Source organism: Somniosus microcephalus, chromosome 22 (assembly GCF_052327205.1).
Source record: "Somniosus microcephalus isolate GS21.2 chromosome 22, FLI_Smic_1.0, whole genome shotgun sequence".
In the NCBI taxonomy this organism is placed as follows: domain Eukaryota; kingdom Metazoa; phylum Chordata; class Chondrichthyes; order Squaliformes; family Somniosidae; genus Somniosus; species Somniosus microcephalus.
In genome coordinates this window covers 4,899,365-4,922,963 of record NC_141008.1, presented here as the reverse complement: position 1 = coordinate 4,922,963, position 23,599 = coordinate 4,899,365, and the positions used below count along the sequence as shown (strand labels likewise).

Here is a 23,599-nt window from a genome sequence, read left to right as displayed (position 1 = left end):
TCATGTTTACGAATCTTTGAAAAGTAGAAAATAGCTAGTTAACATTTAAAAGTTATAAACTATCTACATCAAAACTGAACCTCAAAAGGCTTTGATGCTGCAATAAAAGTTCACTGTTTCACTTTAAAATTGTGTCTGCTCCTTTCTTTGCCTTGCTGGGGGAGGGGGAGGTACAAGGCTACACTACCTCGTGAAGGTGTTGGCTACTAGCAGTTCCCGAGCAGCCTTACTTTTGGCAGCACTTGGCTCCTCCCCATCAGGCCTGGCCACAGGCACATTGGCATCGCGTATATCCTCCATTTCAGCAGGGAGCTCCTCGGCAGTGTTAAGGGTCAGTTCTTCCTGCAGGGCAAAGTTATGCAAAGCACAACAGGCCATCACAATCCTTGTCACTTTCTGGTGAGAATACTACAAGGTCCCCCCTGACCTATCCAGGCACCGGAAGCGTGATTTCAGAACTCCGATTGTCCTCTCCACCACTTGCCATGTGGGCACGTGTGCCTGGTTGTATCTCTCCTGAGCCTCATTATTGGTCTTGTGGTAGGGAGTCATCAGCCATGGTCTTGGCAGGTAGCCCCTGTCGCCCAATATCCATGCGGATCCTGGAGGCAATTTGCTGAGGGCGTCATATAAGTTTGAGTTACGGAGGACAAAGGAGTCATGATTACTTCCCCGGTGCGCTGCATTCACGTTTCGGATCCTGAGGTGCGCATCACAGACTATCATTACATTCAATGAATGAAGCCCCTTCCTGTTGATGTATGTCACAGGTGCATCCACTGGTGCCTTCAATGCAATATAGGTTCCATCGACGGCCCCAATCACTTTGGGGAATCCAGCAGTGCGATGAAATGCAAGGGCCATCTCCTTTTGAGGAGGTAACTGGTAAAATAGATAAGGGAGAACCAGTGGATGTGGTGTATTTGGACTTTCAGAAGGCTTTTGATAAGGTCCCACATAAGAGATTCACGTGCAAAATTAAGGCACATGGGATTGGGGGCAAGGTATTGACTTGGATAGAGAACTGGTTGGCGGACAGAAAGCAAAGAGTTGGAATAAATGGGTCGTTTTCCGAGTGGCAGGCAGTGACTAGTGGGGTACCGCAAGGATCGGTCCTAGGACCCCAGCTGTTCACAATATATATTAATGATCTGGACGAGGGAATTAGATGTAATATCTCCAAATTTGCAGACGACACAAAGCTGGGTGGGAGGGTAAGCTGTGAGGAGGATGTCGTGAAACTCCAGTACGATTTGGACAGATTGGGTGATTGGACAGAAACATGGCAAATGCACTATAATGTGGATAAATGTGAGGTTATCCACTTTGGTGGCAAAAACAGGAAGGCAGATTATTATTTGAATGGCAATAGATTGGGAGAAGGGGAAGTGCAAAGAGACCTGGGTGTTCTTGTGCACCAGTTGCTGAAGGTAAGCATGCAGGTGCAGCAGGCGGTTAAGAAGGCAAATGGTATGTTGGCCTTCGTAGCAAGAGGGTTCGAGTACAGGAACAAGGATGTCTTGCTACAGTTGTACAGGGCCTTGGTGAGACCGCACCTTGAGTACTGTGTGCAGTTTTGGTCGCCTTACCTGAGGAAGGACGTTCTTGCCATGGAAGGAGTGCAGCGAAGATTCACCAGGCTGATACCTGGGATGGCAGGAATGACGTATGAGGAGAGATTGTGTCGATTGGGCTTATACTCACTGGAGTTTAGAAGATTGAGAAGGGATCTCATCGAAACTTATAAAATTCTGTCAGGCCTGGACAAACTAGATGCAGGAAGGATGTTTATGATGGCCGGGGAGTCCAGAACCAGGGGTCATAGTCTAAGGATAAGGGGTAAGCCATTTAGGACTGAAATGAGGAGGAATTTCTTCACCCAGAGAGTGGTGAACCTGTGGAATTCTCTGCCACAGAGGGCGGTGGAGGCCAGTTCATTAAATATATTCAAAAAAGAGTTGGATATATTTCTTAAGGCTAAAGGGATCAAGGGATATGGGGAGAAGGCAGGGACAGGGTACTGAATTTGGATGATCAGCCATGATCTCATTGAATGGCGGAGCAGGCTCGAGGGGCCTACTCCTGCCCCTATCTTCTATGTTTCTATGTTTTGATGTCCAGTGGACAAGTCAAACTTAATGAACTCTGAAAGCCTACAGAAAATGGCATCTGTGACCTGGTGAATGCAGACCATCGCAGCATTCTTGGAGATGTTGCTTATGTCACCGGTGCTTGCTTGAAATGACCCGCTTGCAAAGAAGTTCAATGCTGTGGTTACCTTCATGTTCACTGACAAGGCAGTGCGGGTCTTTGAGCGTGTTTGAAGGTCCTCCTTCAACATGTCACATAAATACTGTCCGCAGTATGTGGCCAGTTCCCCAGCTGCCTTGATGTTTGTGAAAAGGGCTGTTTGTTTATTCTGAGTGGTGTGTTCGGGTGATAATACTGGAGGTGGCCTGTTGAACTGCTGAATTGACTGGGATTTCTGTAATTCCTCCACACAGCACATTGTGTCATTGAGATTTTAAATTATAATTTCAATTCTTTATTGGTGATCTCATTCATTCTACTGTCAATCCCTGATAATTCAAAGTGTTTTCTGTGATTAAAATCCTTGGATTAACTACCAATTTAAATTGAGGAACATAAATAGCATAGGAAAGTGGGAATTTAATGCTTGAAAAAAAAATGTGAATTAAGATGAGTGGAGTGTATTGTGCCCAAAATATAATTGCAAAGTCTAACTGGCTTGTTGGATCAGTAAAGTTTGTAACGGTGAGAATGTGCCTGTTATGATGGAGCGAGGAATCTGTTTGGATTACCAGTCGTGCATTGTCCCCTTCCATGGACACAACTTCTGATTGAAGCCCATTACATTCTCTCTAATGCTGTGTTTTAGTCACCAAGTTACTGACTCTCAAATTCAACTCCTTCCATAAATTCTTTTCCATACGGTGGCCCTGATGGTGCCTCTGGACTGCAGTGTTATTTCATTCTTACAAAAGCAAAATACTGCGGATGCTGGAAATCTGAAATAAAACCAGAAAAAGCTGGGAACACTCAGCAGGTCAGGCAGCATCTGTGGCGAGAGAGACAAGAGTTAACGTTTCAGGTCGATGACGCTGCGTTCATTCTTGTCTTTAAAGAGCAGAATGTGGAGTGATGCTGAACCTATTTTTTGTTTGAATACTACAGTACATTTTGGAGCGGGCAGACGCATTGCAGTATTGTCATTTAAAGAAGGTGATTCACAGAGACATCAAACCAGAGAACCTGCTGCTGGGCCTGCGTGGGGAGCTGAAAATAGCTGACTTTGGGTGGTCTGTGCACGCTCCGTCATCAAGGTTTGTGAGAATCCTCATTTGCAGCCACCTGTTTGTAGAAGTCCAGGACCCTTCTGATGGTCGTTGTAATCTCCTGTCTGGGATCGTTGACTCAAGCAGATTGGGTTGAAACTTTGTCTTTAGCTGGAAAAGGACAAATTGAAGGGAGCTTTGGGTACAAAGTTCAGACCTAATAATACAATTGTGAATTAGTCGATCTTTAGTATACTTGTCTATGGAAGTTTTAAAGTGTCTTAAAATGGGCAATATGAAATCCCACCATCGTGACCCCGGAACTTGAGTCCATGTTGACTCCTTGTCTAGAGGGGGTCCTATCTCTAGTTGGCAGCCTATGTCTCTCGCTGTAGATGAGTATAGTCTTAATGCGAAGAGCATTTGTAATAAAGTGGATGAATTGGCTGCGCAAATAGAAGTAAACAAATACGATTTGGTTGGGATTACGGAAACGTGGCTCAAGGAAGGCCAGGACTGGGAACTCAACATCCAGGGGTATTCGATATTCAGGAAAGATAGGCAAAAAGGAAAGGGAGGTGGGGTAGCATTACTGGTTAAAGAAGGGATTAACACAATTGTAATGAAGGATATTAGCTCTGATGAGGTGGAATCTGTATGGGTAGAATTGAGAAATACTAAGGGGAAAAAAACGTTAGTGGGAGTGGTTTATAGACCTCCAAACAGTAAGGCGGAGGTTGGGGATGGCATTAAATTGGAAATTAAAGAAGCGTGCAATAAGGGCACAGCAGTCATCATGGGTGACTTTAATCTACATATAGATTGGGCCAACCAAATTAGTAACAATACTGTGGAGGAGGAATTCCTGGAGTGTTTACGGGATGGTTTCCTGGACCAATATGTCGAGGAACCAACCAGAGATCAGGCCATCTTAGACTGGGTATTATGTAACGAGAAAGGATTAATTAGCAATCTTGTTGTACGAGGCCCCTTGGGTCGGAGCGATCATAATATGATCGAATTCTTCATTAAGATGGAGAATGAAGTAGTTGACTCAGAGACAAGGGTCCTCAATTTAAATAAAGGAAACTACGATGGTCTGAGGAGCGAGTTGGGTAGGATTGATTGGGGAATGGCACTCAAAGGGTTGACGGTGGATAGGCAATGGCAAACATTCAAAGACCGAATGGATGAACTACAGAATTTGTTCATCCCAGTTTGGCACAAAAATTAAATTAAAAAGGTGACCCAACCGTGGCTAACAAGGGAAATTAGGGATAGCATAAGGTCCAAGGAGAGGGCATATAAATTGGCCAGAAAAAGCAATAATCCTGAGGATTGGGAGCAGTTTAGGATTCAACAAAGGAGGACAAAGGGATTAATTAAGAAAGGGAAACATAGAATATGAGAGTAAGCTTGCAGGGTACATAAAAACTGATGGTAAAAGCTTTTATAGATATGTGAAGAGAAAAAGATTGGTGAAGTCAAGCGTAGGTCCCTTGCAGTCAGAATCGGGGGAATTTATAATGGGGAACAAAGAAATGGCAGATCAACTAAATACATATTTTGGTTCTGTCTTCACAAATAACCCCCCAGAGATGCCGGGGAACATAGGGTCTGATGAAAGGGTGGAACTGAAAGAAATCAGTATTTGTAGGGAAATGGTGTTAGGAAAATTGATGGGACTGAAGGCCGATAAATCCCCAGGGCCTGACAATCTACATCCCAGGGTACTTAAGGAAGTGGCCCTAGAAATAGTAGATGCATTGCTGGTCATCTTGCAGAACTCGATAGACTCTGGAACGGTACCCATGGATTGGCGGGTAGCTAATGTTACCCCACTATTCAAAAAAGGTGGTAGAGAAAAGGCGGGGAATTATAGACCGGCAAGCTTGACATCGGTAGTGTGATAAAAATGCTAACTTCCGGGAAGTTATGTCATCACTTCCTGTGAACTATGAACTGTGAACTATGAACTGTGTACATACCTCACTTCCTGTCATATGTCACTTCCTGTTGGACTGGTATAAATACTGGTCTGTTCAGTATTGTAAGAGGCTCCTACCAGAGGCATGGTAAAGACCTCTCTTGTATATAGTGTGTTTATAAGTTACTTAAAGCTTACTTTAAAGTTACTTGATGGTAAGTCTCCTTTTTCTTACATCAATTTAAGTAACTTAGTATTTACACTGACAAATACTAGACCTTCAGACAAACTCGGAAGTTAAGGATCCAGGGAACCACCCATCATGGAGAAAATCCTTAGACCTATTCGTCTGGACTTGGACCCGAATACACCAGCAGCTGGCAGGGTATGGAAGCATTGGTATCGTACTTTTGAGAATTTTCTGGATGAATGTAAAGTGGATGCTCCTGCTAAATTGAAGATACTTGTCAATTATGTGACCCCAAAAGTGTTCGAATATGTTGATGACTGGGATAATTACGAAGAGGTGATTCGGGCACTTAAGAAACTGTATGCGAAGACCCCAAATGAGGTCTATGCTAGACATCTACTGGCCACAGCCCGACAAGGGCCAGGGGAATCAATTGACGAATTCCTGCAAGAACTTCGCAGGCTCAGCGTAGATTGTAACTTTCAGGCAGCCTCAGCTGAGCTGTACCGCCAAGAAATGATTCGTGATGCTTTCATCTGCGGGATTGCCTCTCCATTTATACGCCAGCGTCTACTAGAAAGTAAAACACTTGAGCTACAAAAAGCTTTTGACCTAGCTTGTTCACTGGATTTGGCAAAGAGAAATGCAGACCTCTATCAGCTGCCCAGATCTCGATCTGCTGCTGTAGCTGCAACCAGACAATTCAAGCGGTCTCAGGTGAACCCTATCATGGGGGAATCTAATTCTGATAATTCTGATGAAGAAGAGGAGGACGACCCCACTTTAGCAGCCTCTTGGCAATCTAGGAAGGAATGCTTCTTTTGTGGAGATGCTTTTCACCCTAGGAAAACCTGCCCTGCTCGCAATGCAATCTGCAGTTATTGCGGGAAAAAAGGACACTTTGCTAAAGTTTGCCTATCAAGGGCCTCTACGAGGGCCAATCCAGCTAAGACCTACCGAACTGCCCCAATTAGGGCCTATCAAGATGCTCCAGCTAGGACCTATCAAGCTTCCTCTCGAGCTCTCTCCCGAAGAAGCACACCGAGAGTTTTAGCCACTCTCTGTGCAACGACACCAATTACAGCTGCTTGCCCACAGAACCTGTCTCAGGCAGCCACAAAAATTTCAATTAAAGGGCATACCTTAGATGCCTTAATTGACTCAGGAAGTACTGATAGTTTCATTAAGGAACAGATTGTTGCGAAATTGAAACTACATGTCTTCCCATCGGACCAGGCAATTGCGATGGCCCAGTCATCACTTAATACCAGAATCTCCGGCTTTTGTGTTGTTGATATGACACTTCATGGTCGTATGTATCCCTCCACCCGACTTTCGGTGCTCAAAGACTTATGTAGTGATCTCCTCTTAGGGCTGGACTTCCAAAAACAGCATAAGAAACTCACCATTGAGTTTGGTGGATCCAAACCCGGACTTACTATTTCTAATATACCATCTAAATTACCTTTTTGTGCATTATCAGCAGCTTCACTTGATGAACCCTCATTATTTGCCAGTATTCCGCCTCAATGCCAACCGATAATAACGAAATCGCGGCGCTTTAATCAGGAAGACCAATCTTTTATTGCGGCTGAAATCTCTCGACTTCTAGCAGAGGATATCATTGAACCATGTTCGTCGCCCTGGCGGGCTCAAGTTGTCATTGTCAAGAACCCTCTAAAACCTCACAAACAGCGACTATGCATCGATTATTCGCAAACCATCAATCAATATACCGACTTGGACGCCTACCCATTGCCACGCATTGATGATATGGTTAATAAACTGGCCGAATACAAAGTGTTCTCAACTTACGATTTAAAAAGTGCCTATCATCAGTTACCCTTGAAGGTCTCAGATAAGCAGTACACAGCCTTTGAGGCTAATGGACGGCTGTACCAATTTCGTCGCCTCCCATTCGGGGTTACTAATGGAGTGGCTGCCTTTCAACGGGCAATGGATGGCCTGGTTAAGCAGGAAAACCTAAGGGACACTTTTCCCTATCTTGATAACATTACCATTGCAGGTCACGATCAACAGGAACATGACTCCAACCTCCAAAAATTTCGGGATGCCCTCCATCGCCGTAATTTGACCCTGAATGAATCCAAATCTGTTGAGTCGCAACCGACCATCAACATCCTTGGCTACTGCGTAGGCAATGGTATCATTAAGCCAGACCCAGAAAGACTTCGCCCGCTCCAAGAGCTCCCGTCACCTAAGAATCCGGCTTCTTTACGTCGGGCTCTCGGTCTGTTTGCATACTACGCTAAATGGATTCCTCATTTTTCGGACAAAATCCAACCCTTGCTGCATGCTAGATCATTTCCACTGGGAACAGCGGCTGTTGCAGCCTTTAACCTTCTCAAAAAACAGTTGGAGAAAGCGGCTCTTCACTCCATCGATGAGAATCTCCCTTTCGTGGTTGAATGTGATGCCTCGGAGGTGGCGATCTCGGCTACTCTGAATCAGGAAGGTCGTCCTGTAGCATTTATGTCCAGGACCTTACAAGGTGCCGAGCTACATTATCCTCCGGTTGAGAAAGAAGCCACAGCCATCATAGAGGCAGTACGGAAGTGGAACCATTTTCTAGCTCGCCAGCACTTTACATTGATCACGGACCAACGATCAGTCGCCTTCATGCTCGATAATCGAAAACGAACCAAAATTAAGAATAATAAAATACAACTTTGGAGGATGGAACTGGCCTCTTTTGGTTATACCATTCTCTATCGGCCTGGCAAGGAGAATGTGGCCCCGGACACCCTCACACGGGCATTCTGCTCCACTATGTCATCCTCCACTCTCATGGATGTCCACAATGGTTTGTGTCATCCTGGCGTTACGCGCATGCTACATTTCGTACGATCACGGAATCTCCCTTTTTCCACTGGAGATGTAAAGAAAATATGCTCAGAATGCCGGCTTTGTGCGGAATTAAAACCTCAGTTCTTCCGCCCCTCAGCTGGTATACTCATACATGCAACCCAACCGATGCAACGACTTAGCATCGATTTTAAGGGCCCAGTGCCCTCTTCAACTCGGAACACATATTTGCTCACCATGATCGACGAATATTCACGTTTTCCGTTTGCCTTCCCCTGCTCCAATATGCTGGCGTCCACAGTAATCTGCTGCCTTGAGCAGGTATTTTCTCTCTGTGGCATGCCGGCTTATATTCACTCAGATCGGGGTCCATCCTTTATGTCAAGGGAACTCAAGGACTACCTCTCAGAACGGGGAATTGCTACAAGCAAAACAACACCATACCATCCCATCGGAAATGGGCAGGTAGAGAGGTATAACGGTATCATCTGGAATTCCGTACGTCTCGCTTTAAGATCTCGGGGCCTACCAGACCAGCAATGGGAAACAGTGCTTCCGGATGCATTGCACTCTATACGGTCCCTGCTTTCTACAGCCACAAATACTACACCTCATGAGCGGTTCTTTGGATTCCAGCGTCGCTCATCTCATGGGACATCACTCCCGTCATGGCTAACTACTCCTGGACCTGTATTACTCCGAAGATACGTTCGGACGTCTAAAAATGACCCTCTCGTAGACGAGGTTGAACTAACCGATGCCAACCCCACCTATGCAAACATACGATATTCCGACGGCCGAGAATCTACCGTATCATTACGGGATCTGGCTCCCTGCCCACCAGGACCTAGTGGGACATCGGGTGATGGCATTTCACCAGGAAACTCTTGGGACCTATCGGGTACCCCTCTCCAGGATCCTGATCGGACACCAACTAGCTTGGTGCCGGTAGAACCCCGTGCTCAAGGTTGCGACCCTCCCAGTACCGCGCATGAAAGTACTGATCCGCCACAGACCAGCTCTGCACCTCCCTCTGAACAGAGGCAGTCCGATTTTGAACCTATTGGGGCTCGTACTCGAAGCCATGATCTCCCCGACCCTTCACAGGGCAATCCAGGCCACACAGACTCTGACCAATGGCCAACCGCATGTAAGCGGACCAGCGACCCTCTACGACGGGAATCCAAACGGGTGCGACTCTTCCTTGTTCGGCGGCTGCGGACCAAAAGGTAGACCACAGCCTTCTAATCCTGCAGGAGGGAAGAATGTGATAAAAATGCTAACTTCCGGGAAGTTATGTCATCACTTCCTGTGAACTATGAACTGTGAACTATGAACTGTGTACATACCTCACTTCCTGTCATATGTCACTTCCTGTTGGACTGGTATAAATACTGGTCTGTTCAGTATTGTAAGAGGCTTCTACCAGAGGCATGGTAAAGACCTCTCTTGTATATAGTGTGTTTATAAGTTACTTAAAGCTTACTTTAAAGTTACTTGATGGTAAGTCTCCTTTTTCTTACATCAGGTAGTGGGGAAAATGCTGGAGTCCATTATAAAAGATGTAATAGCAGAGCACTTGGAAAGCAGTGACTGGATCGGACAAAGTCAACATGGATTTACAAAAGGTAAATCATGCTTGACTAATCTACTGGAATTTTTTGAGGATGTAACTGGTAAAATAGATAAGGGAGAACCAGTGGATGTGGTGTAATTGGACTTTCAGAAGGCTTTCGATAAGGTCCCGCATAAGAGATTAGCGTGCAAAATTAAGGCACATGGGATTGGGGGCAAGGTATTGACTTGGTTGGCGGACAGAAAGCAAAGAGTTGGAATAAACGGGTCGTTTTCCGAGTGGCAGGCAGTGACTAGTGGGGTACCGCAAGGATCGGTCCTAGGACCCCAGCTGTTCACAATATATATTAATGATCTGGACGAGGGAATTGGATGTAATATCTCCAGATTTGCAGACGACACAAAGCTGGGTGGGAGGGTATGCTGTGAGGAGGATGTCGTGAAACTCCAGTACGATTTGGACAGGTTGGGTGATTGGGCAGAAACATGGCAAATGCACTATAATGTGAGGTTATCCACTTTGGTGGCAAAAACAGGAAGGCAGATTATTATTTGAATGGCAATAGATTGGGAGAAGGGGAAGTGCAAAGAGACCTGGGTGTTCTTGTGCACCAGTCGCTGAAGGTAAGCATGCAGGTGCAGCAGGCGGTTAAGAAGGCTAATGGTATGCTGGCCTTTGTAGCAAGAGGGTTTGAGTACAAGAACAAGGATGTCTTGCTGCAGTTGTACAGGACCTTCGTGAGACCACACCTTGAGTATTGTGTGCAGTTTTGGTCGCCTTACCTGAGGAAGGACGTTCTTGCCATGGAAGGAGTGCAGCGAAGATTCACCAGGCTGATACCTGGGATGGCAGGAATGATGTATGAGGAGAGATTGTGTCGATTGGGCTTCTACTCACTGGCGTTTAGATGATTGAGAGGGGATCTCATCGAAACCTATAAAATTCTGTCAGGCCTGGACAGACTAGATGCAGGAAGGATGTTTCTGATGGCCGGGGAGTCCAGAACCAGGGGTCATAGTCTAAGGATAAGGGGTAAGCGATTTAGGACTGAAATGAGGAGGAATTTCTTCACCCAGAGAGTGGTGAACCTGTGGAATTCTCTGCCACAGAGGGCGGTGGAGGCCAGTTCATTAAGTATATTCAAGAAAGAGTTGGATATATTTCTTAAGGCTAAAGGGATATGGGGAGAAAGCAGGGACAGGGTACTGAATTTGGATGATCAGCCATGATCTCATTGAGTGGCGGAGCAGGCTCGAAGGGCCGAATAGCCTACTCCTGCTCCTATCTTCTATGTTTCTATGACCAGAATATAGTTTGACCTTCAGCATGGCCACTAAACGGTGAATCAAGGGGCTCATGGGGTTGGAGGTAATATGTTAGCATGGATAGTGGATAATAACGACAACAACAACAACTTCTATTTATATAGTACCTTTAATGTAGTAAATGTCCCAAGGTGCTTCACCGGTATTATAAGACAAAAAAAATTGACACTAAGCCACATAAGGAGAAATTAGGGCAGATGACCAAATGCTTGGTCAAAGAGGGAGGTTTTAAGGAGTGTCTTAAAGGAGGAAAGAGCTGTAGAGGCAGAGAGTTTTAGGGAAGGAATTCCAGAGCTTGGGGCCCAGACCGCTGAAGGCACGGCCACCAATGGTTGAGGGCAGAATTGGAGGAGCGCAGCTATTTCAGGGTGGGGAAGGAGGCGGCTGGAGGAGATTAGATAGGGAGGAGCGAGGCCATGGAGTGATTTGAAAATGAGGATAAGAATTTTAAAATTGAGGTGTCTAACCAGGAGCCAATATAGGTCAGTAGGCACAGGGGTGATGGGTGAACGAGCATTGCGGCGAGTTAGAACTCGGGCAGCAGAATTTTAGATGACCTCCAGTTTACGTAGGGTAGAATGTGGGAGGCCAGCCAGGAGTGCGTTGGAATAGTCAAGTCTCGAGGTTACAAAGGCATGGATGAGAGTTTCAGCAGCGGATGAGCTGAGGCAGGGGCGGAGACGGGCGATGCTGAGGAGGTGGAAATGGGCGGTCTTGGTTATGGTGCGGATATGTGGTCGGAAGCTCATTTCAGGGTCAAATATGGCACCAAAGCTGCAAACAGTGTGGTTCAGCCTCGGGACAGATGCTAGGGAGAGGGATGGAGTCGGTGGCTAGGGAACGGGTTTTGTGGCGGAGACTGAAGACAATGGCTTCGGTTTTCCCAGTGTTTAATTGGAAAACATTTCTGCTCATCCAGTACTGGAAGTTGGACAAGCAGTCTGACAATTTAGTGACCGTGGAGAGGTTGAGAAGTGGTAGTGAGGTAGAGCTAGGTGTCGTTTCAGTACTGTGGCAGGGGCGGAAACCTGATTGGAGGGATTCAAACATGGAGTTCCGGGAAAGATGGGCACGGATTTGGGAGGCGACAACACGTTCAAGGAATTTGGAAGAGGAAAGGGAGGTTGGAGATGGGGCAGTAGTCTGCAAGGACAGAGGGGTCAAGGGTTTTTTTTATTGAGGAGATTTGAAGGCGAGGGGGACAGTACCTGAGGAGAGAGAACAGTTAACAGTGTCAGCTAACATGGGAGCCAGCAAAGGAAGTTGGGTGGTCAGTTTAATGGGAATAGGGTCGAGGGAGCAGGAATTGGGTCAAGAGAGGAGATTGGAGAGAAACTGGAGAGAGAAGAGAGTTCAGGGCTCGTGCCGGGTTGAATGGAAGATAATTTATACAAGGAGTTAAGTCGGAATAAATTGGTCATTTTCAGGTTGGCAGGATATTACTAGTGGGGTGCTGCAAGGACCAGTGCTTGGGCCTCAGCTATTTACAATCTATATTAAGGACTTAGACTCGCTCCCTTCATCTAATACATCCAAGGTTGCTGGCAATGCAAAGCTAGGTGGGAAAGTAAGCTGTGAGGATGACGCACAGAGCCTGCAAAGGAATATAGACCGGTTAAGTGAGTGGGCAATAAGGTAGCAGATGAAATATAATGTGGAGAAATGTGAAGTTATTCACTTTGGTAGGAAGAATAGAAAACCAGAATATTTTTTAAATGGTGTGAAACTATTAAATGTTGGTGTTCAGAGGGATTTGTGTGTCCTACACGAAACACAAAGTTAACATGTTTCATAAGAACATAAGAAATAGGAGCAGGAGTCGGCCATTCGGCCCCTCGAGCCTGCTCGGCCATTCAATAAGATCATGGCTGATCTACCTCAACTCCACTTTCCTGCAATATCCCCATAGCCCTTGATTCTCTCAAAATCCAAAACTCTCGATCTCTGTCTAGAATATACTCAACAATTGAGCCCTCTAGGGTAGAGAATTCCAAAGATTCACCACCCTCTGAGTGAAGAAATTTCTCCTCATCTCAGTTTTAAATGGTCGACCCCTTATTCTGAGACTGTGGCCCCTAGCCAGGGGAAACCTCCTCCCTACATCTACCCCGTCAAGCCCGGTAAGAATTTTGTATGCTTCAATGAGATCACCTCTCATTCTTCTAAACTCTAGAGAATGTAGGCCGAGTCTACTCCATCTCTCCTCATGGGACAGTCCCCCCGTCCCAGGAATCAGTCTGGTGAACCTCTATTGCAAGTATATCCTTCCTTGGGTAAGGAGACCAAAACTACCCAATACTCCAGGTGTGGTCTCTCCAGAGCCCGGCATAATTGCAGTAAAACCTCTTTACTCTTGTACTCGGCTCCTCTTGTAATAAAGGCCAACATACCATTTGCTTTCCTCATTGCTTGCTGTACCTGCATGTTAACTTTGTGATTTGTGTACAAGAACACCCAGGTCCCTCCGAACACCAACATTTCCCAATCTCTCACCATTTTAAAAAATACTCCGCTTTTCTATTTTTCCTACCAACGTGGATAACTTCACATTTCTCCACATTATATTCCATTTGCCATGTTCTTGCTCACTCACTTAGCCTGGCTATACCCCCTTGAAGCCTCTTTGCATTCTCCTCACAACTTGCATTCCCACCTAGCTTTGTATCATCAGCAAACCTGGATATATTACATTTGGTCCCCTCATCCAAATCATTGATATAGATTGTGAATAGCTGAGGCACTGATCCCTTTGGTACCCCACTAGTCACCACCTGCCACCCTGAAAAGGACCCATTTATTCCTACTCTCTGGTTCCTGTCTATTAACTAATTTTCAATTCATGCCAGTATATTACCCCCAATCCCATGTGCTTTAATTTTGCACTCTTATGTGGGACTTTATCAAAGGCCTTCTGAAAATCCAAATACACCACATCCACTGGTTCTCCCTTATCTATTCTACCAGTTACATCCTCAAAAAACTCCAGTAGGTTTGTCAAACACAATTTCTCTTTCATAAATCCATGTTGATTTCATCTAATCCCATTGATATTTTCTCCATGTCCTCTTATCACATCCTTTATAATAGACTCTAGCATTTTCCCTACTATTGATGTTAGGCTAGCTGGTCTGTAGTTCCCTGTTTTATCTCCCTTTTTTAAATCGTGGGGTTACATTTGCCACTCTCCATCCAATCTGCAGGAACTGTTCCATAATCTATAGAATTTTTGAAGATGACAACCAATGCATCCACTATTTCCATGGCTACCTCTTTTAGTACTCTGGGATGCAGATTATCAGGCCCTGGGGATTTTTCAGCTTTCAGTCCCATTAATTTCTGCAGCACTATATTTTTTACTAATATTAATTTCCTTTAATTCCTCCTTCTCACTAGACCCTTGGTTCCCTAGCATTTCTCCAGGATTGTGCGAAGGTTTTTTGCTGCTGCTTCAGTGAAGAGACACACAGTATTTGTTTAATTTCTCTGCCATTTCCTTATTCCCCATTACAATTTCTCCTGTCTCAGCCTGTAAGGGACCCACATTTACTTTCGCAAATCTTTTCCTTTTTACATACCTATAGGAGCTTCTACAGTCTTTTTATGTGTCTCGCCAGTTTACTCTCTTCTATTTTCCCTTTCTTTATCTTGGTCCTCCTTTGCTGAATTCTAAAATTCTCCCAATCCTCAGGCTTGCTGCTCTTTTTGGCAGCATTATAAGCCTCTTCCTTTGATCTAATACTATCTTTAACTTCTCTTGTTAGCCACGGTTGGACCACTTTTCCATGGGGTTTTTGTGCCTTAAGATTTGTTGTAAATTATGTATTAATTCTTTAAATGCTAGCCATTGCTTGTTTACCGTCATACCTTTTTAATCTAGTTTCCCCATCTACCTTAGCCAACTCGCCCCTCATACCTACGTAGTTTGCTTTGTTTAGAAGATTTAAGACCCTAGTTTCGGATTTAACTACATCACTTTCAAACTTAATATAAAATTCTATCATTATGGTCATTCTTTCCTAAGGGCCCCTTTACTGCAAGGTTATTAATTACCCCTTTCTCATTGCACAATACTAGATCTAAAATAGCCTGTTCCCTAGTTGGTTCCTCGACATACTGATCTAGAAAACTGTCTTGCATGCATTCCATGAATTCGTCCTCCACACTATTACTGCAAGCAGTTAGGAAGGCAAATGACATGTTGGCCTTTATGTAAGGGGGTTGGAGTCCAAGAGTAAGGAAGTCTTGCTCCAATTGTACAGGGCCTTGGTGAGCCCACACCTGGAGTACTGTGCACAGTTTTGGTCTCTACCTAAGGAAGGATATACTTGCCTTGGAGGCGGTGCAACAAAGGTTCACTAGATTGATTGCTGGGATCAGAGGGCTGTCCTATGAGGGGAGATTGAGTAGAATGGGCTTATACTCTCTGCAGTTTAGAAGAATGAGAGGTGAGCTCATTGAAACACAAGATTCTGGGATGGCTTGATAGGGTAGAAGCTGAGAGGTTGTTTCCCCTGGCTGGAGAGTCTAAAACTAGGGGGCACAGTCTCTGAATAAGGGGTCGGCCATTTAAGACCGAGATGAGGAGGAATTTCTTCACTCCGAGGGTTGTGAATCTTTGGAGTTCTCTACCCCCGAGGGCTGTGAATGCTGAGTCTTTGAGTATATTCAAGGCTGATCGATAGATTTTTGGACTCTCGAGGAATCAAGGGGATCGGGTGGGAAAGTGGAGTTGAGGTTGAAGATCAGCCATGGTCTTATTGCAGGCTCAAGGGGCCGTATGGCCTACTCCTGCTCCTAATTCTTAGGTTCTTGCATATTCATCATGAGAAAAATGCCAGCCTCCCGAGCCCCAACTTGTGCCCTATCTCCTGCTGAGTACTAGTGCAGTTTGCTAGCTGGTGATTTGGGGCAATTTCTTCAGGCAAGAGCTGTCTTCACTGGAGGAAGGGGGAACAAATAAGTTGTACCTTCCGCCAGCTTAATGTTGGTAAAAGGAGATCCATCTTCTTTGTTTCGCGGCAACATCTCCATGCCGATTATCACAGAATCACAGAAACCCCACAGTGCAGATAGAGGCCATTTCGGCCCATCGAGCCTGCACCGACACATATCCCACCCGATCCCTGTAACCCCTACACCAACACATATCCCACCCTATCCCCGTAACCCCATGTATTTAATCCCCCTAACACTAAGGGTCAATTTATCATAGCCAATCAACCTAACCCGCACATCTTTGGACTGTGGGAGGAAACCGGAGCACCCGGAGGAAACCCACGCAAACACGGGGAGAATGCGCAAACTCCACACAGACAGTCACCCGATGCCGGATTCGAACCCGGGTCTCTGGCGCTGTGAGGCAACAGTGCTAACCACTATGCCACCGTGTGGGCCTGAATCCTTGGTGCTCTGTTTGGCACTGAGCTGAGCTTCCCACCCCACATCTGATTTGTCACCGAGGTCACTGCCATCCACCTCCCAAATACTGCTTCCTTCTCCACCACCTTGTCCAGACCCTAATCCAAGTCTTCAGTGCCTCCAGTGTTAGACAATTGCTCATCGCTGCCTGCTCCCTCCACAAACTACCTTATCCAGAACACCACAGCCTCTCCTGTACATCGACCCACATCCCCATTATCCCTGTGTTTGTCAAGCTCCACTGGGCACCTGTATCCCAACAATGAAAATCTTCATCCTCGTGTTCAAATCCTTCCAGGGCTTTGCCCCACAGTCCCGCTGTGATCACCGCTGGCCATGCACAAGTCTGCTTGTTCGCTGCCCTACTATCGGCATTTTGTGCAATCGTTATGCCCTCACCATCTGGAACTTGCTCAATCTCTGCCTTGTCATCTCCCTTTGCTGATTTCCAAAGCCTCTGATTTCCTCCCCTGCCGCTCGGTGCCATGTGTAGTGGTCGGTCCAGGCGGGGCTTTAAATGTGCCTCTTTGGATATTGCAGCCTGTGGTGAAAGGACATCTGAAGCTTTTTGCTCAGCACGAGGTTTAATCTGGGAGAGTGATCTGCTGGGGCTGGGAAAATCCGTCTCTGCCAGTAGCCTCCTCCCACCAGTGGTTCAGAGGAACATGGGAACTGGTTCAGTCATTGGGACACTGTCATACTTCAGTGAACCATGGTGTGGAGATGCCGGAGTTGGACTGGGGTGGACAAATGTAAGAAGTCACACAACACCAGGTTATAGTCCAACAGCTTTATTTGAAATCACAAGCTTTCGGAGCGCTGCTCCTTCTTCAGGTGAAGAAGGAGCAGCGCTCCGAAAGCTTGTGATTTCAAATAAAGCTGTTGGACTATAACCTGGTGTTGTGTGACTTCTTACATTCAGTGAACCAGACATTGGGTCTTACTGGTACCAATACTGGGGGGCGGGGGGAACTCTGTCTCCATGCTGTCAGGTTTTATCTGACCTCTGTTCTAACCTTGTACTGTAAATCTAATCCCTGCAGAAGGAAGACTTTGTGTGGCACTTTGGATTACCTGCCTCCAGAGATGGTTGAAGGGCGGATGCATGATGAGAAAGTGGACTTGTGGTGTCTGGGAATTCTGTGCTACGAATTCCTGGTTGGACACCCTCCGTTCGAATCTGCGTCTCACCAGGAGACGTACAGGAGGATCTGTAAGGTGAGCAGCTGTAGTTAGAATTGTCATAGAATCATAGAAATTTATGGCACAGAAGGAGGCCATTCGGCCCATCGTGTCTGTGCTGGCCAAAAACGAGCTCTCTCCCGCCTAATCCCACTTCCCAGCTCCTGATCCGTAGCCCTGTAGGTTACGGCACCTCAAGTGAATATCCAAGTACTTTTTAAATGTGATGAGGGTTTCTGCCTCTACCACCCTTTCAGACAGTAAGTTCCAGACTCCCACCACCCTCTGGGTAAAACAAGTTCTCCTCAACTTCCCTCTAATCCTTCTCCCAATTACTTTAAATCTATGCCCCCTGGTTATTGATCTCTCTTAGTGTCAGTAGGTCCTTCCTATCCACTCTATCTAGGCCCCTCATAATTTATACACCTCAATCAAGTCTCTCCTCAGCCTCCTCTGTTCCAAAGAAAACAGACCCAGACTATCCAGTCTTTCCTCAGAGCTAAGATTCTCTACTCCCAGCAACATCCTTGTAAATCTCCTCTGTACCCTCTCTAGTGCAATCACATCTTTCCTGTAATGTGGTGACCAGAACTGCACGCAGTACTCTAGCTGAGGCCTAACTAGTGTTTTACAATTGAAGCATAACCCCCCTGCTCTTGTATTCTATGCCACGGCTAATAAAGGCAAGTATTCCGTATGCCTTAACCACCTTATCTACCTGGCCGGCTACCTTCAGGGATCTGTGGACATGCACTCCAAGGTCCCTCTGATCCTCTGCACAAAATGAACGCTGGCCTGCCTCCCAGAGGCCTGTGTGAGCAGCCTGTGTCCTGTGGCTCTGTCAGGCATTTGGATCCACAATGGTCTAAATTGTGAAGGGTAACCATCATAAGCCTGTCATCAGTAAGGCTAGTTTAGTACTTTCTTTCAGTTTGCTCATGACAAACTCCGTACTAATGTATCGTCAACTGTTCTTCAAATTGAGACAAATCTGCAACATTTGAATTTTTTAGGTTGATACTCAGTTTCCAGCCAGCATGTCGGATGGTGCCAAGAGTTTAATCGGCCAATTGCTTCGACATAATCCGATACTGAGACTGCCCCTGAAGGGAGTGATTGAACATCCATGGGTGAAATCCAATGCCCGTAGGCTCCTTCCACCGGAATGTACAGCCAGCGGCGAGAACCAAGGACCACCTCACTAGCTCTGAGATCGCTGGCCTGTATACAAGACCTGCACTTAGCAATCCTCAGGTCTACAATGCACAAACTCTACACCCAGTTAAATGTTTTTTGTACTTCCTATCTCTTCCTCCATCCCTGATCCTGTCCTGTTCTGCTCCCGGCTGTTTCTGTCTTTTTGTAAACTGTGGGAACTCTGTCCTACCAGAATTCTGTTTTTAAAAAAATAATTCAGTTCCTATTTCAAGTTGGAGTTCAGCTTGTCGAGTGTCTGAGCACTCTGTTGTAAATCATGTTCTCTCGACCTGTGCTTCAATTTTGGTCAGCTTTATATTTGCTTTAGTGTATTTGTCACAAGGTGGCTGTGACCACGGAGAATGATTCAGTCTGGTTCTGAAGCCTCTCTATTGGATATGGGACAATTATTTGAACCCTCAGCACTGCCTGCTTCTTCACCAAAGGAACTGACTCTGAAATCTGGCACAGCTTAACTGTTTCAGCAATTGGTTATTTTTGCCACATGCCTCCATTTTATAAGCCTCCCATTGTTTGTAATTCTGAATTACTTCAGAGGTGTTAATGTTTGTAGTCAAAAGCAGTTGGTATGTCTGTGGGAACGTCCTTCTGAAAACAAACACCATATTTTAATAGTCCTCTACTTTCTGCTGTTTATTTGCAAATAAAAATAGTTTCGGAGTCCTGAAATTGCTTGCCTTTGTAAACTGATCCGTGGCAGTACTGCTGAAAGTACAGGTGTGTGAAGAGCAGAATGAGCTGGGCTTCTTGGTGTAGGGTCAGTGATGTAATGCATGTCTGTTACATAAGCTGTCCTGAATATAGATTGTGTGTTACAGCTGGACCTGTAGTATGAAAGACAGCGGTAATAAATTGAAAGGTTGACTTTGTGCTCAGTTTATAAAGCAAATGTTTTTGCACGCTCCCTGTGCAATCCTGTAACTGGGACTCTCCCGCCCCACTCCCTCCCCCAGCAGCCTTGTGTTAGTAGGTTGACCACTACATATTAGGATAGATTGCCATTCAGACACTGCTATTGGTTGCAACTAACTCCCTTCACACCACCCCCTCCAAAAGCCAGCTTGAGCAACCTTGAGCTGTTTCTGGGAGTTGTAGTCTTGGACTGAGCGTGGTGCACTCTGGGAGCTGTAGTCTATTTGGATGAGTCTCCAAGTCAGGACAGAAGCTGATCAAAGGCACCTATTTAGTTTTCATGACAAAATGGACCAAGTTGCAGAGTTTGATCCCCAGAACACTGATGCAATCCCATGTTACAAAAAGCAGAATTTGACATCTAAACTGTATATATGTTCAACGGATGAGTATGGAACCACAAAATGTACAAAACCACTTGGCCTGGTCTGCCCCCCAACCCCCTGGTATGACTCTTGCCACCACTTGTCTTCTGTCACCATGTTTGAACATGTGGAACCTTGTCCTCGAGTCTTTCAAGTTCCTGGGTCTCGGCAACAACAACTTGCATTTATATATAGTGCTTTGAACAGTGAAATGTCCCAAGGTGCTTCACAGGAGGGTTATCAAACAGAAGTTGACACTGACCCAAAGAAGGAGACATTGGGACAGGTGACCAAACACTTGGTCAAAGAGGTAGGTATTAAGCAGTGTTTTAAATGAAAGACTGAGGCGGAGAGGTTTGGGGAGGGAATTCCAGAGTTTAGGGCCTCGGCAGCTGAAGATGAAGAAAGTGGGGGATGCACAATAAACCAAAATTGGAGGAGTGCAGAGTTCTTGGAGGGATGTAGGGCTGGAGGAGGTTAGAGATAGGGAGGAGAGCAAGTCCATGGAGGGATTTGAACCTGAGGATGAGAATTTTAAAATTGAGGCGTTGGTGAGCGAATGCAGGTCAGGGAGCACAGGGGTTTACATCGGATATACGGCACATAAATAGGCCATTCGGCCCAACCACTTTATGCTCCATTCGAGCCTCCTCCTGTCTTTCCTCATCTAAATCTATCAGCATTCCCCTCTATTCCCTTCTCCCCCATGTGCTTGTCCAGCCTCCCCTTAAATGCGTTTATACTATTTGCCTCAACCACTCCCTGTGGTAGCGAGTTCCACATTCTCCCCACTCTGGGTAAAGACGTTCCTTCTGAATTCTCTTTGATTTCTTGGTGACTATCTTATATTGATGGCCTCGAGTTTTGCGCTTGCCCACAAGTGGAAACGTTCTGTATTTACTCTACCAAAACCTTTCATCATTTGCCCCTCAGCCTTTTTTTCCAAGCGAAAGGAGACCCCGCCTGTTCATCCTTTCCTGATAGGTCTACCCTTGCATTTCTGCCATCATCCTTGGCAATCTTTTTTCACCCTCCAGTGCCTCTATATTCTTGCTATAATATGGTGACCAGAATTGTATAGTAATCCGAGTGTGATCTACAAGGTGCGATATAATTTGAGCATAACTTCACTACTTATCAATGGGGCGATGGATGGATGGGACTTTGTGCAAGTTAGGATACTGGCAGCATTGGAATACTTGAGTGGAGTTAACAAAAGCATAGATTTCAGCAGCAGATGGGCTGAGGTGGGGCAGAGATGAGATAATGGAGGAACATCGGAGTAGGCCATTCAACCTCTCGAGCCTGTTTCACCAGTCAGTTATATCATGATTGATTTGTATCTTAATTCCATTTACCTGCCTTGGTTGCATATCCCTTAATCATACAATGGTACAGTACAGAAGGAGGCCATTTGGCCCATCAAGTCTGTACTGGCTCCTTTGAAGAGTAACCCACTCCCCTGCTCTTTCCCATATGCCTGCAATTTTTTCTCTAAGTATTTATCCAATTCCCTTTTGAAGGCTACTATTGAGTCTGTATCCACCATCCTATCCGGCAGTGAATTCCAAGTCCTAACCACTTGTTGCATTAAAAAGTTTTTCCTCATCTCACCTCTGATTCTTTTGCCAGTCACCTTAAATCTGTGCCCTCTGGTTATCGACCCTTCAGCCATTGGAAACAGTTTCTCTTTATTTACTCTATCGAAACCCCTCATGATTTTAAATGCCTCCATCAAATCTCCTTTTAGCCTTCTCTGCTCTAAGATCAACCCCAGCTTCTCTAGTCTCTCCATGTAACTGTAATTCCTCATCCCTGGAACCCGGGAGTAAATCTCTTTTGTAACTTCTCCAAAGACTTCACAACCTTCCTGAAGTGTGGTGCCCAGAATTGGACACAATACCCTGGCTGGGGCTGAGCTGGTGCTTTATACAGGTTTAGCATCATTTCCTGACTATTGTACTTTCTGCCTCTAAAGCCCAGGATCCCATATGCGTTATTAAATGCTTCGTTAACCTGCCCTGCCACTTTCAAAAATTTGCACAAGCCCCCCCCCCAGGTTCTTGCACCCCATTTAAAATTGTACCATTTAGTGTGTATGGTTTCCTCATTCTTCCTTCAAAATGTATCACCTCACATTTCTCTGCGTTGAATTTCATCTGCCATGTGTCTGCTGATTCCACCAGCCTGTCTCTGTCCTCTTGCAGTCTATCACTATCTTCCTCACTATTTACTACACTTCCAAGTTTCATGTCATCTGCAAATTTTGAAATTGTGCCCTGTACCCCCAAGTCCATGTCATTAATGTATATCAAAAACAGCAGTGGTCCTAGTACTGAACCTTGGGGAATGCCACTGTATACCTCCCTCCAGACCGAAAAACAGCTATTCACCACAACTCTCTGTTTTCTATCCCCTCTGCTACTGCCCTTTTATCCCATGGGCTTCCAGTTTGCTAATAAGCCTAATAATGGGCACTTTATCAAACGCCTTTTGAAGTCCATATACACAACATCAACTGCACTGCCCTCACCCACCCTCTCTGTTACCTCATCAAAAAACTCAATCAAGTTGGTCAAACATGATTTGCCCTTAACAAATCCATGCTGGTAGTCCATGCTTGTCCAAGTGGCTGTTAATTTTCTCCCAGATTATTGTTTCTAAAAGCTTCCCCATCACCAACGTTAAATTGACTGGCCTGTAATTGCCTGGTTTATCCTTCGCCCCTTTTTTGAACAAGGGTGTAACATTTGCAATCCTCCAGTCTGTGGCACCACTCCTGTATCTAAGGAGGATTGGCAGATTGTGGTCAGCACCTCTGCAATTTCTACCGTTACTCCCTTCAGCAACCTAAGATGCATCCCATCCGCACCGGGTGACTTAACCACTTTAAGTACTGCCAACCTTTCTAGTACCTCTTTATCTATTTTTTTTTAATCTCATCCAGTATCCTGGCAACAACAACAGCTTGTATTTATATCGTGCCTTTAACGTAGTAAAATATTCCAAGGCACCTCACACGCATTATCAAACAAAATTTGACATGGAGCCACATGAGATAACTAGGGCGGAAGAGAGGTTTTAAGGAGCGTCTTAAAGGAGGAAAAAGAGGTGGTGAGGCGGAGAGGTTTAGGGCAGGAATTCCAGCGCTTAGGGCCCAGGCAGCTGAAGGCACGGCCACCAATGGTAGAGCAATTAAAATTGGGGATGCTCAAGGAGCCAGAATTAGAGTGCTGCAGATATCTCGGAGGGTTGTGGGCTGGAGGAGGGGTGAGGCCATGGAGCGATTTGAAAACCAGAATGATAATTTGCTTAACTGGGAGACAATGTAGATCAGTGAGCACAGGGGTGATGGATGAACGGA

The 23,599-nt window shown here is 45.6% G+C and overlaps 1 protein-coding gene across 1 annotated transcript; it reads left to right on the top strand.

Moving 5' to 3' along the window:
* The first annotated feature begins 593 nt into the window (after positions 1–593).
* LOC147102001 (aurora kinase B-like) lies at positions 594–19,783 on the top strand. The gene is made up of 4 exons (XM_085965091.1): positions 594–608; positions 3,196–3,344; positions 17,602–17,776; positions 18,754–19,783. The coding sequence occupies exons 1-4, from the start codon at positions 594–596 to the stop codon at positions 18,943–18,945; spliced, it is 531 nt and encodes a 176-aa protein (XP_085821217.1). The 3' UTR covers positions 18,946–19,783.
* Positions 19,784–23,599: the final 3,816 nt, after the last annotated feature.

Coding starts and splice junctions, on each gene's coding strand:
- LOC147102001 (XM_085965091.1), top strand. Junction 3,345..17,601: donor GTGCACGCTCCGTCATCAAG/GTTTGTGAGAAT, acceptor TAATCCCTGCAG/AAGGAAGACTTTGTGTGGCA. Junction 17,777..18,753: donor CGTACAGGAGGATCTGTAAG/GTGAGCAGCTGT, acceptor TGAATTTTTTAG/GTTGATACTCAGTTTCCAGC.